This window comes from Tinamus guttatus, unplaced genomic scaffold (genome assembly GCF_059628265.1).
Source record: "Tinamus guttatus ecotype Peru unplaced genomic scaffold, ASM5962826v1 Tinamus_guttatus_pri_ptg000510l, whole genome shotgun sequence".
NCBI classification, from domain to species: Eukaryota; Metazoa; Chordata; class Aves; order Tinamiformes; family Tinamidae; genus Tinamus; species Tinamus guttatus.
This window is the reverse complement of record NW_028289044.1, coordinates 1,657,776-1,673,425: the sequence shown is the minus strand read 5'-3', so window position 1 is coordinate 1,673,425 and position 15,650 is coordinate 1,657,776. Positions and strand designations below refer to the sequence as shown.

The window sequence follows — 15,650 nt, the reverse complement described above, 5'->3', positions numbered from 1 at the left end:
ACGTTAAACAGTATAAAAATGAAAAACTGATCTTTAAAAGCTCAGACTTGCTCAGGCTGTTATTTTTCTGGAGGAATTTAAACAATAAAGTTACAAAAGCCATTAAAACAGATGACATCTAAACGCACAGCTGCAAAGTTCAGCCTTGCTTCAGCTTTGCTTCATTTTATGCCTTTTTTGACAAGCTGAAATTATTTTGTAGTTTACCATACTGTACCTTATCATCCTTGGATCATTCATGCTGTGGTCCAGGTACAGCTCTAGAAGACAACTGCTGTGTGGAAGTTCTTCATCTTATTTGCAGGGAATTTTTGCACCAGATCTTTTGGAACAAGGGGCTACTTTTAAATGTCTGATCACCTCACAGGATATGTAGAGCATTTCCTGCCCGTAGGACTAGAGGAAGGAAGCACAAGGCCAAAATGTTTGATGTGTGATCTGCTGTAATTCCTTTCATGTGTTCAGTAGCTTTTATATGATCATGACATTCCTACCACTGCTGACCTTGCTGTGGTCCAGTTGGCTAAAATCTCACCTGCCTAAATGGGTAACAAATGAAATTATTGTGGTGCCCACCTGACACCACCACTGTAAGTAATGGGCAGGGGAGTTGCCTCTAAATAGGTGCCAAACTATGTCCCCTAATAGCAAGAATTAAGTAGTTGCATAAATGCTAAGTGTCTTTAAAAAAAAAAGCAATAGCTAACATTTTGGTATATGCATGTATATTTATTTATTTGCATTCTGATAAAACTCTCTGTCATAAGATCTCAAAGGGTTTTAAATGGAATTAGTTAGTTATATTCACAGCATCATTTTGGCATTGTGCCCATAATGAGTACACTGGTGGATGAAGAGCTTAATTTTATTGTGTTGGGTCACATAATAAGTAGTTTCAGAGAGAGATGGAATGATAATAAATACATATAACAAACAATTCACTGGTAGCGGTTGATAGAACTAGTGAAGGAAAGGACTCAGATTAGCTAAGTGGAAGTAAACACTGGGAATTCTACAAGCTTTCAAAGCTTTCAGCTCTGAGAAAATGAGGTTTTTGTGTAGGTGTTTTTCTGTGTAAGAACAGTAAATGTACGAGGAGACTTGCCTACCCCAGTTTGCAAGAGAAAGCTGTGTTGAAAAATAGTAACCAAAAATAGCACTTTTTTTTTTTTTTTTGAAAATGTTAGATAACTCTATTACCAGTCTAGTTATTACTTTTATGGAAGACAGAGCTGCTGCTGCACAGCTTGGAAAGCCTGGCAGCTGAGCGAGGGGTAAGTTTGTTTCTGTGAGCCAGGCTGTGCCGTCCATGCACTTTCGTTCCAAATGTGGCTGGATTACACCTCACTTGGAAGTATTTAAGAGAAGCCGTTGTAGGTAGACTGGTTTGGTAGCTTTGCTGAAGGTGTTGAATACCTTCCCTAGCAATTGTTGTTCACTGTTTTCAGGGAAACAGTATACTCCTAGGAGCAGATTTTGCACTGTGCTTGTGTCTGCAGAATTACTGTCTGCAGTAAATCAAGCTCCTTTTCAAAGCCAATTTTTCTAAACATGTGCACTCCCCATTCCTTATGCATGCCAGGCTCTGGCATGGCAGGGACCAGAACACACACAGTGACACTCCTCCAGGCCATAATCCTGTCCTACTGGAAGATCCTTGCTGGATGAGCTTGGGTCTGGGTGCTCTGTTCTACAGAGCCGGGTGTCCCCTGGCTTTTTTATCGAACGCTCTGACATTCACGTTTTGAATGATGTTTTTGTATACACTAATCCATCATCAAATCATCAGTTCTCTGAAGGTTTGGAATTACCCAGTTCCATAATTTCTGCAATATGCTTCATTCTGAGTTACCTGGAGATATTTACAACCATTTGGTGGCTCATCCTCTTCTGTAGTATTTTATGCATGAACCTTTTAGTGTCTTGGCCCTCTGTAGGTATAAAGAATATGAAAGGAACCAAAAAAGGAGGCATAAATCAGGCTTTTAAGAATCATTAGATTAAGACAGAAAGGTTTATACTTGCTTATACGTGAGCTTTTGCTTATCTTTATTGATTGTTTGAAACTATAGTGCACAATCACCTGTGAAATTTCTGTTTATGTTCCAGTGAACGGGCAGAGATGGGGAAAAGTGTCACATGCTGCTGGCAGAACGTGCCAGCCTGCGCCCTGACCACGCTCCCAGCATCCCAGCAGTGTTAAACCACAGATTAGGCTCCCCGTGGAAAGGAAGGACAGGAAAGAGAAGAACAGCTAGGGTTACCCTGTGGAGAAGATCTGGAGCTCACGCTCCATGGCAGGATGTACCTGGGGTCACACATGAACTTAGGAACTTGTCAGTACGCTCCCGTCTAGAGGTCACTGCTCCTACCTTCTCACAGTTAGAGAATTTTCCTTTTTGCTGTTTAATTTCCACAGCAGTGCCCTTCTTTATTCTCCCTCCTATTCACTGCTGTGCCCTCCCTTTATTTTCACCTTCTCATTTTTCTTTGGCTCTTTCTCACAAATATACATTTTAATGCTTCCAAACTTAAACATATCCAAGTCTTCCACCCTGTACTGTTGTGCTGTAGCATTTCTATTATGTGTGATCCAAAAATATGAATGCTACTACATAGCTTAGTCTTGAGTTTTTCTTCAGAAAGTTGGAAAGTTTATTCCTGCCTGGGGTTTTACTGACAGAAATTCAACATGCAAAAAGGCCAATACAATCATTGTGGATTCGCTGTGGTTACCACATTTTTCTATCATCTGCCCTTTTTAATATCTGTAGCATCTGTGGCTCCAAGTGGAGCTGTGATTCCACTGCTTCCCAGTCTAATTCCCCTATCTGGTATAACATGTCCTGTCACCTTGTTGGGCCGAATAAGGTAGGGAAGTATCCTGAACCAAATGGGGAAAAGGCAACTCATGAAGTTAGTGATAATATTCCTGTGGTTCCAACACTAACCACTTCTTTTGGACTTGGATCATATGTATTTAAGCAGAATAGGAAATAAGTGGGTCATCTTGCATAGCATCCACAACCAGGCCCAATAAAGTGCTACTAGTTTTACTTCTGTAGAAGGTGTGTTTTGATCCGAGCTTACTCTGCTTCCTGTGGAATTAGAATAGGAATAAATCTACCGTCAGATTAAAGCCTTTAATGACTGACATTTGGATAGGCAGGTTGATTTGTCATCTCTATACCTGGAAGGGAAAATCAACACACAGAGATCTAGTGCTAACAAAAAAGTGTGTGTGCAGACCGTAAGTATTTCTTGATCATTACATAATCTGTCTTCCTTAAATGCTATTTTCTTGACTCGTTCAGGCTTTTGGAGGTCTCAGATGAGCTACAAGTGAAGGGATTTAACTTCTTTACAGTGGGTCTCAGAATTATGCCTATTCAGCAGCATATAGTAACTGGTTCAACATGAACTGTTTCTTCTATAAACATACAGAAAGCCTGACCCAGACTAAATCAATTTAAGAAGAAAAACATTTAAGCTATGTTTCCTGTTACATGCTTATGGTCGTCTTTGGTTGCTTATGATCTGACTGGATTATTGACCAACTGTTGCAGTCTATGCCACCTGCTGAAAGGTTCAAATGGGATAGTGAAGTTGTTTTCAGAAGGACGAAGCAATTAAATTCATGACTCCTACAGTACCCTTTTGCTGGTAAAACAGTTTTTATGCTGGGGGTAAAGAAGTCATGAATCTTGGCTTAGTCTTTTTCCTGATTTTGTTTGCTAGAAGGGTTGGCTTTTCCAGAAGGCAAAAGGTTGCAAAGTTCATACATACCATATATGTTTAAGATTAGGGCAATTCTGTCAATTCTCTTGCTTTTTTAACTTATTCTCATCCTTTCAGGGAATGTATCAGATAAGATGTGGGGTTCATGTAAAGGCCTGTTTGTATATACTTTATTTGGAAAAAGGCTATTTTAATGCTTATATAAAACTGTCAGGATTTTTTTTTTGCAAGCCAAAATCAGTTTAATCAAAATGTCAGTAGGTGTTAATAATTAATCCTGGTATTTTTAGTATGTGTGTGAAATAGATGGTTTTTTAAATGGTACTCTAGAAACAAAAGAAGAAATTTGCCTGGATTTCAGAGATTTACATCTAAGTGAGCAGAGGACATGTTTTGTATGATATACAGGAGACTGCTAATTGCAGGTACCGAATGCAAGTGAATTTTTATATCAATATGAAAGTGTTAGCTGTCATATCCCAAAGGAGCACAAACATTATCCAGTCTTTGAGATTTTCCAAAATGAAATGGATCAAACTAAACAGAGGTCTGATCAAATCTGACATCAGCAATGGAATACACTGGCTGACCTCGTAGTGCTGTTCTTAATGTAGCTCACTGGGGTCTAAGCAGTAGCTCTGTGTATTTGCTGCACCTGTATGTGTCTGCCAAAGAGTGATTTCATTTTTAGTTAAATAAGTAAATTTAGTCATTATGTGAGAAGAGTGAAACCCCAGTAAGGAGTTTCAGGATGCCACACACGCATCTTGCACATCAGTGCACCAAGACATGGTTATGCCTAAGGAACATAGGACTAGGTGCAGCTTACTGCAAGTTACTGAGCTGCTCTTGAAAGAGTGAGTGAAAAATGCACTTTACTGTGAAGTAGAGGAGAAAAGATTGCATTAGACAGGTGAAAAAAAATATCATGGTCTGCATATTTGATACACTTAAGCAGATTTCATAAAATATGTTATTTGGTCCATTAGTTTTAATAATAGATACCAAATAGATACTCTAATATCTACTTGCATTAGATGAAGCAAGTAAGTAGATTATCAAGGGACAGTGGGTTCCACAATAATCTACAGAAATAAACCCAAAAACCTACATATGTATTGATGAAAGAATAATAGAAAGGATAATAAAAAAGGAACAGTTCTTGTGGTTAGACCGCTCTCTGCAGAAAGTTGACAAAAAATCCTGAGTTTTAGGAAACCACATTTAATTTTGAAATACCACTATTAACGTAACAGGCTTTCACTGCATTTCTGCTAAGCATTTAAGCAACTTGTAGGGCCACTGAGCGCTCCCATCACACTGCATCAACATCAACATCGATATACTTGATTAAAACCACTTATTTTCCTGCTATTTGCCTGACCCTGTGGGTTGCTCTGATTGTTTAATTGATTAATTAATGACATGACCGGAATAGTTGAAAATTATCTCCCCTTGATAGTGCTGGTGTGCAGCTGCCGTGTGGAGGATGGGCATCCTTCGTCCCTGCAGCAGGTGCAGGAGTTGGGCCTTCCTCTCCTACCAGCTTGGGTGCATCGGGCTCAATTTTGAAGAATTTTTGTTCTCCTGTCTCACTGGAACACACGGGAACAAGACATCTGGACATAAAATACTACTTGTATATAATCAGGAATGGCAAAATTGATCCCTCAGTTTTCTCTGTGGCAAAATTCACTTAATAGACAAATTGCCTGTCAGATTTGCCTTTCTTTGCACTGTGCAGTGGTACAGCCGACCGTGTGCAATACAGTTTGTTCTAAACTGCCTTTTTTTGTTTTTTGGTCACAACAGAAGAGCACTGAATTTAGGGATACTTCGAGACCCTGGATCAGAGGTTGAAGACAGACAATATCAAATAGACCTCCAGTCTATAAACATTGGTACAGCTCATTGGAATCAGTTGAAACCGGAGAAGGAAAATGCAAAAGGAGGAGTGCTAACGGAGAGCGAAAGAAATTCTCAAAATCCAGCGCTTGAATGGAACATGGCCAGTAGGTAGGAACTTTTTTAACCTATTCTCTTCTAGAATTGAACAGGGCAAACACTGCAGGTATCATTTGCAGTATATCTGAATCAAATAATTCTGTATCATTTTTACATTGCAAGCACATTTCTGCAGAGTTTTGGGTTTGAAATCCTTATTACTATTGTTGTTATACTGTAATTGCTGTAGAGTTATTATGTGTGTCTGCTCTTTTCTGAGTGGCTTGCTGAATGTCCATAAAAATAACTGCAGGGTTGAGACTTGACATTCATCTTCTCAGTCTGCAAGCAATGGGAGTTTTTGCTTTGCTTCGCGTTGCTTTTGTTTTGTTTTGTTTTTAACTTCCTTTGTTTGTATTTTTACGAAGTTTGAATAAAACCAGCTTAGACATTTCTAAGTTAGAGGAGGATGAAGTAGAACATTTTTTATTGGTTCTGAACTGGTTTTTGCACTTCTGTAACTAAAAACAGATGAATTTTTTAAATGATACATTTCAACCAAGTCTTCTTTATAGTATCCTGTAAGATACACAGACCAAAGACCCTTCTAGTTGAACAGAATTGAAAGAAAAAGCTTTGCTTTTTATTTAAAATTTTAAATTATAAAACAGTAATAAACATTTTTATTAATTTGAGAAGTTTTCATTCCAGTTTTAGATGCTTCTAGATACTTTTAAAAAATCACACAGGTGTTTTAAAACTTAGTTTTTATCAACTCTATAGCAGTCAAAGAGTTTTCTTTTATGACTGATGGGGAATAAGGCTTGATGCCCAAGAGCAGGAACATTTTGAGGATTTGGAAGCAGTTCTGCTAGCAGTTCTTCCTCTGCCTTTTTAAAAAAAAAAATCAATTTAAGTTCCTCATATTTAACTTATGCAAAAACACTCCAATTTATATGGAACTGTATACACAATTTTATGGGTCTCTAGATAAAGATTCTTAGCTGAATAGTGGGACAAGTTCCTAGATATTATATGCAAAAGCAGGAGAAACCAAAAGAAAGAGAAAAATGTATAATTGCTGCTGTAGTTTTCAAAAAGAGGGGCGCTTTTTCCTCACCTGAGGAATCTGAGGGATGTTCCTCAGACTGCAAGCTATGGCAAAAGAAGCCCTATGGAGCTGGCCTGCAGATTGCAGTGCATAAGTGATGAATTGATGATGATTGATTATCATCCGATGGTAAAGCAGGAGTGAGGGACTGCAGTGAAAGTAAAACTTCAGTTAAATCCAGTGGTAGTAGCTGCCCTTCATTTATGAGATCCCCTGGTTCTCTCCCATCATCTAACATTTGTTTCTTTGTTTATTTATTTATTTTACTAATCCATGAAGGATTTTTATTGCTCTCAAAAGAATGTTTGTAACCTAGTTGGGTCTAGATGCTGGGGAAGTTGTCCTTGAAGTTCTGTCCCTCATAGGGCACCTGGCACTTCTAGAAGGATGAGGTGACATTCAGCTCCACGAGGGTTTTGGCCAATTTGCAAGTTAAGCTAATGCTAGAAAACCAGCACTGAGGAACTGGCTTTTCTTTCCCTTTCAGTTGGCGACTGCAGTCACTGTCATCAGCAGGCTTTGTTTTGAGCTTTATGGTTTTAGATTTTGATAGAAAATCTGGTGAGATTTCTAAAAAGCCATTAACATAAGAATTAAGAATAAGAGAAGTAGCTGTTACAAGAAATCAGATGTTGCGTTTCTTATTTTTTCCCACAGAGTTCCAGTATAATTTTATTAGAATATATTTGTCTGATGAATGTGTTTTGAAATTGCTTTTGAGTGAGTATTCTGTTTGCTTTTTAATTTACATCAGGAGGGATAAGCTCTCATTAGTGATCCACAGCAATACGCAATTTTGTACTTCAAATTGTTAAAGGAGAAAGCTGCTGTAGCCTTTTCTTGTCACTGTGGTTTCACATCTTATGCCTTCATCGTAATGCATTTTCAGGGCGTTTTTGCTTTCTGGCTGGTTTCGCTGCTTGTGGATCATTCTCAGGCCATGGCGGTGCCACCTGGGCGGCTGCACGGGGCTCCCCGCGCTGCTCCGGGTTTGCAGGGTGACACTTGCCTTAAGATTTACTGAAACTACCACGGAAGCTACCACGGAAGCTTTAATCTTTGACCTGATTGTGGTACCGTTTTCTTTTTTAATTCTCCAAGTTTCATTGATATGTTTAACCTGGAACATAATGAAAGATTTTTATTGAGTTATTTTAGGGTTAGGTTCATTGTTTGGTTTGAATATACTTCTATTTGTTTTTACTTAGCATTTAGACCCAGTGTTATGGTTTATTAGGTTAACTGGGCTATAAGATTTTTTTTTCCAGATTCATTTCTGTCTCTTTTACTGAGTTTTTTAAATGCTTGGTTGATGTGTGACACAGTTTATAGTCCACATCAACTATATCCGTGTATTTCACACAGAGTAACTTTACAGAGTAAAAAATATATCTTCGGCAAACATAGCAGCCTTTCATTTTCCATTCCCATTTCTAAAAGTATTACTGTAAATATTTTTTTCTGAAATAAATAATTATAAAAATTCTAAAATAGATTATATTGTAATTTAGTCTTCTGGGCGGAAACCTGTTCTTGATTTAAAAATTTGAATCAAAATCAAATCATTCTAAATATAAAATGTATGGATATAGTGCAAATAAACATTTGAGAGCTTTTGACGTCATTTATCATTTAAATGCTATAATGTTTATACAAAAAGTTAATCCTTCAAATTTTCCCACCCCTTTTTGGGGAATTCAATATTTCTAGTTTTTGCATCTCATGATGGTGATTTTTTATTCTAACTTTTGCATCTTACTTTGGAAGAAAAAAAAAAAAGAGAGAGATGTGTCTTTGAGCCTGACCGTGTTGCACATTTCAAGCTGTTTGGTGCAAATTCCTCCCTAGTGGCAGTTTGGAGGTGCTGGTGCAAAAGCCCCGGTGTCACCGGAGGTCCCTGCGAGAAGGACAGGGGAGCTGGAGCACCAAGGTGGGGTGGGTGCCCTCGCTCCCAAATAACAGCACGGGATTTGGACAGGATCAGGGATCATAACTCTTCCCATTATGAAATGTTTATTCTTCACTGCAGAAGTTATAAAAAGCTCCCTAATGGTGTAATATATAAAAAGAAAACTGGAAACACTCAGACAGTTCTAATAAGGTTATGTACAAATGAAACCTGTCCACATTTATGCCCTTTACCAAACAGCATGTGGGGAACTGGGAGTACTTAACCAAAAGAAGTTTTCTTGATTGAAAACTGCTTTTGCAGCTTGCACATTGCCTCCTCCCTCTCCCTCTTCTCAATGGAAAAAACAACAGCCCTGAAGGAAATAAAGAAATATATCCTCTCCAGAGGCCTCGCCCCCGTCCCTGCGCAGCCCTTCTGCAGCTCCAGCAGCAACTTCTGCTTCCTGCAGTCTGAATAAACTCTGTTTAAAAAAAATAATAATAATTGAGGTTAAAAGCATTACTCCTCTGTGTGGTAATGAATTGAGTGTGGCAATATAGTGCATTACAGTTTTGTCCTTGGCATGCCACCATCTGGAACAGCTCTCCGTGACTCTCATTGAGGATGTCAGGGAGCCGACGCTCTGCCGTACGGAACGGAGCGAAACAAACACCCCTCTTGCATGCAGGCATCTCCCGAAAGGCTCCCTGCAGGCTTTTCATTGAGCAGTTTTAATTTTCATGCTTTTCCCAACAGTTGAAGCACAGCTTGCACATATATGAATACATGTGTAGGGAAGTAGGGGCATACCCTGTGAATGGTTGGGAATAAAATAAAATACATGTGCTTTCAGTCGTTGTTTTATGGTACCTTCAGTCATTCTTGTATTCATACTGTACAAAGCCTTACGCCAATAAACTAGAAGTTTTTTTTTTATTACTCCACAGCAAAGAAATGTTGCAAAGCAATGTTAATAAGTTGAAAATTAATTTTACTGAGGCATAATTGTTCCACAATAGTCATCTCGTATGGCCAGATGCTGTGCATTTGTCCGTTGTTTTGATCGAGGCAGTTGGATCTCAACGTGGTTTTCGTTGCTCTCCCATGGTGTAGGTTTGCAGAACCTCAGCGTGGTGGAAGGCTCTGCCCGCTGCGCCGGGGCCGGGGGCACAGCCAGGCTGGCTGCCCCGGGTCTCCTTAGCGGCTGCACGTCCCCGTGCGCTGCTGGATCAGGGCTCTCCTGCTAGGGAAAAGTCTTTGGTCAGGGCTAAGCGGCCCCGTTATCTCACACAGCACCCGTGGCTTTGTGCGCGCGGCTGCGCGGGACAGCCGAGGCTACAAGAGGAACGTGCCTTACGTGAGCTCCTGGTTGGCACTCATGCATCGACTGAATGCAAGCTTTATTTGGACCCATATTTAAATATAAAAAGATTCAACTGTACATTTTGTAAGGTGTCACAACAAAAACTGAGATTACGTTAAACACAGATTAAGTTTCACATGGAGGTTTCCCATGGAGGTTTCCCATCAAGGTGATGTTCTGCTTTTTCTGGACGGGTTTTTGTGTGTTTGCTTGTTTTGACATTTTTTTCCAGATAAGAAGGCTGACATAATAGTCATCTATGTGCATTTTCGTGGTTATCCAATCTCACACATCATCACACCTCCTTGATTAGTGCAACATCATCTCTTCGGCAACCTTTTTTCCTCATATGAATTCAAAATGCTTCTGAGTGCATGTAATCAAATGCCAGGGATTTGAGTTGATGTAATCAAACGTTACTGTTTTGTTTTGAAAATCCCTGTTGCTCAAGTTGTTGTTGTTTTTATTTTCCCTTCTCTCTTCTCCCCGCAGCATTTTCAGGCAGATTAATCATTCCATGGGCCTTGGCTTTTAAAGTACCCGCAGGCTTCGGTGTCCGTCCGTTTCCTTGCAGGTGTCTGGCCTTCTCTGTGTGCTCTGCGCTCGCCTGCATGGAGCCTCCTCCTGCCACATAGCAGGCTGGCACATTTAATTTTCAAAGAAGCCCTCTCTTGCTCACTCTCAGGTTATCTTACATGTTTTAAAGGCATTTCTGGGGCATGTTCTCAGTTATTGCAATGCCTTCTTCCAAAGCCTTCCAAAGAATTCGTTTTTATTATGCTTTAATGCAAAAACTCATAAGACAGCCTTCAGGTTGCCACTGTACTGCTATCATTACTTCCAGGGCTGTTAGGCGTTCCCTTTTACTTCCCTGTCTGCTAGTCTGCTTTTTCCTCTAGTTTTCTTGGAGCTCATATACTTTCCTATAGTTAAATTGCATTTTTGGAGGACAGAGAATATTTTTGTCCCACGCTTTTACAGTGCCCAGCGCTGTGGTTCAGTGCTTTGTAAGCAGTGTTCACGTTACCATTCAGATACAGCCCTAATTCAGCGCTCGGTAAAAGGCTCCTGCAACCCTGATCACAACTGGTTTGCTGCCTTGTTGCTTTGTGTTAGCATATGGTCTTTCAAATGTGCTCTACTTTTAAAGTGTAGATGATCAACTGCTTTAACATCTCTAAAATACTAGCTTTTCCTTTTTTTTTTTCCGAGACAAATATATAACAGATGCATAAATGAACCATGGAATGAGTGAATGAATGTGCTGCAGACACAGAGCCATCATTACGCTCTTCACAATCAAGTTTTTTCATAAGCTCATGTGGTCTACACCTGTGTTAAGTTAACGGTGCACTTAGGTGCAGTGTGGAAGATTTAATAATTCAAAGTGGAATTTGTTGCTTTGTTCCTTTTGTGCGCGTTCTCATATCCTCTCCCCTCGTTATTTACTGGGCTCTGTTTGCCTTCTGTTTGTACTTACAGTTATTTTGCTAATACTTAATTTGCCTGAACTTCACATTCGCCGACTAGAAATTCAGAAACTAGTAAGGAGGGTAGAACAGAGATACCACATAAGGATGATTTTAAAAAAGAAAAAACATAAGAAAAGCAATCAATGTGTGTTACCAAAAAATCCTCTAAAATGCAATGTGCTGGACTAAAACAATATTTGAAAATTAAGAAATGGGAATATTTAGGAGCTGAAAAATAATTTGAATGAAGGGCAAGTTGTTTTCTGTTCATGAAATGACTTGTTGTTGTAGTTTTGTTTCATATATTAAAATCACGCTTACTAGATTTTTGTCACCTCAAGTAGAAGTTATCTAACACATAGCTGCGTGCCCTCTCCCAGAACTGTTCTACTACTTTGCGCTTTCATTTTCCACAAAAACAAAGGCATTTCTTTCTCTTCCTATTGTAAAGGGGAAATAGAATCTGGAAACAAAAAGAAAAAAAAAAGCCATCTGGTTTATATTTAACACTAAGGTGATGGCAGAGAGAAGCATTTCCAGAGTTGGCAAAATCTAAGACCAGTTTCTGAGTTAAGTACTCTAACCAATACCCAATCTGCTTTCTAATTTTGGTGCCTAATTAGACTAATCTGGCTTCAGAAACTGTTATTGCACACCAGCAGAGCCACAGCTGGCCAAATATTAGAACTTTTTCTGTCAGCTGGTTATTTCTCACAGTCACTGATTGATTTGTCCTTAAGAACCATGCCCAGCCCCCTGGGCAGTAATTGTGAAGGTCGTTTGAAGCAAAAGTTAGTTACACCTGTGCTCTGGAAACACCAGCTCTGTGCTCTGTAGCACCCGCTAGTTAACCTTTGAGTAGAGCTTAAGCTGTCCTAAATACACTTAAAAACCTTCAGGCCTACCCACATCTGCTCCCTTACACTTTGCCATTCTTCCTGCACTTTATGAAGACACTTTAGCTAATTGGTAGGAAGATTTGAGGCATCGGTACCAGAGTAGTCTAGGCAGTAAACTCTCATCTATGGGTTTAGGTCCTGGTAGAAGTGTATCTTAGCCAGAGTTAGAGCCAGTAAAAATCATGATGTTTATTTAATTTCTCTTCTGCCTGACTCTAAGCCTATAAACCATCAGCACATGAGATTGTGTGCTTTTAAACTGAATCTATTTCAAAAACATTAACAATACCTGAATGCTTGTGTTTGTCCTTAATGAAGAGATGAAGTCACTCACTCTGTTTGCAATTAGGAGCTTTCTGCATGGGGAGGCATCTGACCGTATCGTTTCATGACACTCACATGGATAATTCAGGATGGGTGTCTTCTTTTTCCCTGGCTGGTGCGGTTCAGTCTTCTCTGTTGTTGGAGGTGTTTGCATCATTTGTTTATAATTTTGACTTTTATTGCTTCAAAAAACTTCATTCTTATAGGGAATTTGGTATTTTCCTGTAGCTTACCTAGGACCAATAACTTCTTGATTGTTTTTAGAGTCACCTGTGGTAGCACACAGGAATTTAGCATACCTATAAAGAATGATAGGTAGATACAATTATCAAAAATCTCTCTTTAAGGAAGGGGTCTCCCAGAAATTCGACCTGTATCCTCTTTTGGGATCTAAGCACCATCTTGATTTCATTCATTTATTTATTTTTTTCCTGATCAGGTGTTCTCAGATGGGATTCTGTGGCAATATTTTATTTGACCTGACCCCCAAGAGTCTGGCTGGTTAGAATGTATTGTCATAAGCTATTAGTGGTCCATACATAACAGGGTTGTGCCTCTGGGCATGGTATTTGGTTTTTTTAAAAAGGACACATACAAATCAAGTTTAATGGTGTAAATGTTCTTGGCAACCAAACCTTGATTTTAGACTAAAAGATTCTAACTAAGAAAAAAGAGAAGCAGTGGAAGAATGCTGACAGCTCTCCTTTTTGGGGGCAGTTTTAACATTTTTGAACAATTGTAAAAAGTATAATATGTGATCGCTAGGATTAGCTAGTTATGTAGGATCAGCTTGTTAAATTTTACATATCTTTGGTTTTGTCTTAGTTATGTTATTATGAGGAGCAATCGCATTTTTCTCCCCACAGGGCTTTAATGCACAAATTCAAATAATGGAGACAACAGTTATTTATAAAGAGTATCCACTAACACATTTGAAAAATATGATTTTAAAGCTTGTGTCTTTATTCAAATGATTCTGTGTAGGTTAACAACAGAAAAACAAAGCCAATTGCAACAATTATCTGGAAGGGTATAACTTGAAAATTCAAATATTTAGATATATTTTGATCATTAAACAAAGGTGCATTCTGCCTTCAGGACTGGAACTAATGTGATATATAATGGTTATATTAAAAAAAAATTTTTTTTGAGGTAGAAACCAGAAAGTCAAACTGGTATTGAAGTTTTATTGTACCGTGTGCTGTATGTGTGGAAGAATATGGGAAGTTTTGATCCCTGAACAATTTATAATGTGATTTAATCTATTTTATTTTTTTGTTTTCCTAGCATAAGGCGGCATCAGGAAAGGAGAGCAATTTTAACTCCAATTTTAACAGATTTCACAGTTCGAATAACTGCAGCTCCTGCTATTATTTTCACAAAAATTGATGCTCCAGAGAATTTGCACCCAGAGGTTAGTACAAAATGTGAACAGAAATAGCAGAACTTTTAAAATGTGGATAACAATACTTTTTTCAAATCCAGGAATCATCAACTATCAAAAAAACTATCTTAATGAATACCTGAAATGAGCTTTCTCTGCCAGAGGAAACTCATGTATAGCACTTGATATTAAAGGCAGCCTGTCCAGAGGTAGATAACCTGTCTGCAGTCTTGAAAAAGAGGAATCTTTTAATGGTTTCCAGCCATATTTTGAAAGGTTTGCTGAGGGAAAAGTGTTAAGAAGAGGTGCTATGATAGGATGTTACATTGTGTTCACAAGCTCTTTACAAACCAACCTGGGAATGTGATCTACATGCTGCCCGTAGGAAGCAAGTTGGATTGCAATCTTTTAGCCAGATATTCAGGCTCACAGATGTCCACAAAATATTGTGTGTCCTTGACCTGCAATCTGGGTACTTCAAGGTATTTCTTATTTAACAATCATGTTTGCCAGTCTTCGGTCAGGTTGTTAATGGTTGGTGTGTCAGGCTTGTTACACACAAAGGACTGGCTCATTTTCAGGAATTATTTCATAGATGGGAATTTAAACCATGTTATATAGGAGAGGTGCCAATCAGCTTTCGTAAGCCTGCAGGAATTATTCTTTGTAACAGCTGCCTCCTTGAATGAGCAAAACTGAGATAGGAATAAAAGGGATATCTATATTTTCTGAAATAGGTGCACATTCTTGGAAGACAGTAGATAATAAGGAAAAATTGACAACTTTGTTTTACATAAAGGGCCATCACAAGTGCAGATGGAAATGTTTTTAATGTAAAAAAGAAATAACTTTGGGAGTTGCTAGGACGCATGAAAATGATTCAGTAAAAAACCTCTGAACAAATATTAGTTTTAAAATTAATTAATTTAAAATTAATTAGTTAAGAATTAAAATCTTTTTGCTTCTTAAATTCATCCTGTTATCTGTTCCTTGTACACTGATGAAAGAAGAAGCCTATTGTAGGTTACCAAGAACTTGAATGTTATGCACATGGTTTCATGAAAAGGGGCAGTACTTCTACTTTTTAAGAAAGCCTTCTGGGTTGGTTCTGTTTTTCATCTCTTTATTGCTTGCCAGCAGTGGTCAAGAGCTTTTCTTGTGCTAGATAACACCAATAAAACAGTGATTATCCAGCTAACTCTGCCAAGGTATTAACAGTGGTTTACAGGCAAAGAGAAATCAATTAGGTTGGTTATCAGTGAGCTCCAGCACATGATTTCATTATAAATCAAGTAGAGTTTATGTTCCAAAAAAAGTGCATCCTTTTTTGGAAGGGAAGGAGACTTGCACTCCTTGCCAAGAGAATAAAAAACAAAGTCTGACAGTCCACTATTTGATACTACCAAGAGACAGAAACAAGACCTCACACATGAAATGCTTTACGTCCTTACAAAATTTGTCTTAATGGTTACACGCGCTGTTGAAAGCAAAGGAAAGAATAAGCCACATCCTCGTTTAGAAGTC

General features: G+C 38.6%; 1 protein-coding gene across 1 annotated transcript in view; it reads left to right on the top strand.

Moving 5' to 3' along the window:
* Window positions 1-15,650, top strand: part of VPS13B (vacuolar protein sorting 13 homolog B) — a 405,118-nt gene that overhangs the window by 247,402 nt on the left and 142,066 nt on the right. The window contains exons 30-31 of the mRNA XM_088533620.1: window positions 5,551-5,754; window positions 14,030-14,156. Of these exons, the coding sequence (XP_088389746.1) occupies window positions 5,551-5,754; window positions 14,030-14,156 (331 nt within the window). The remainder of the gene's footprint in view (window positions 1-5,550; window positions 5,755-14,029; window positions 14,157-15,650) is intronic.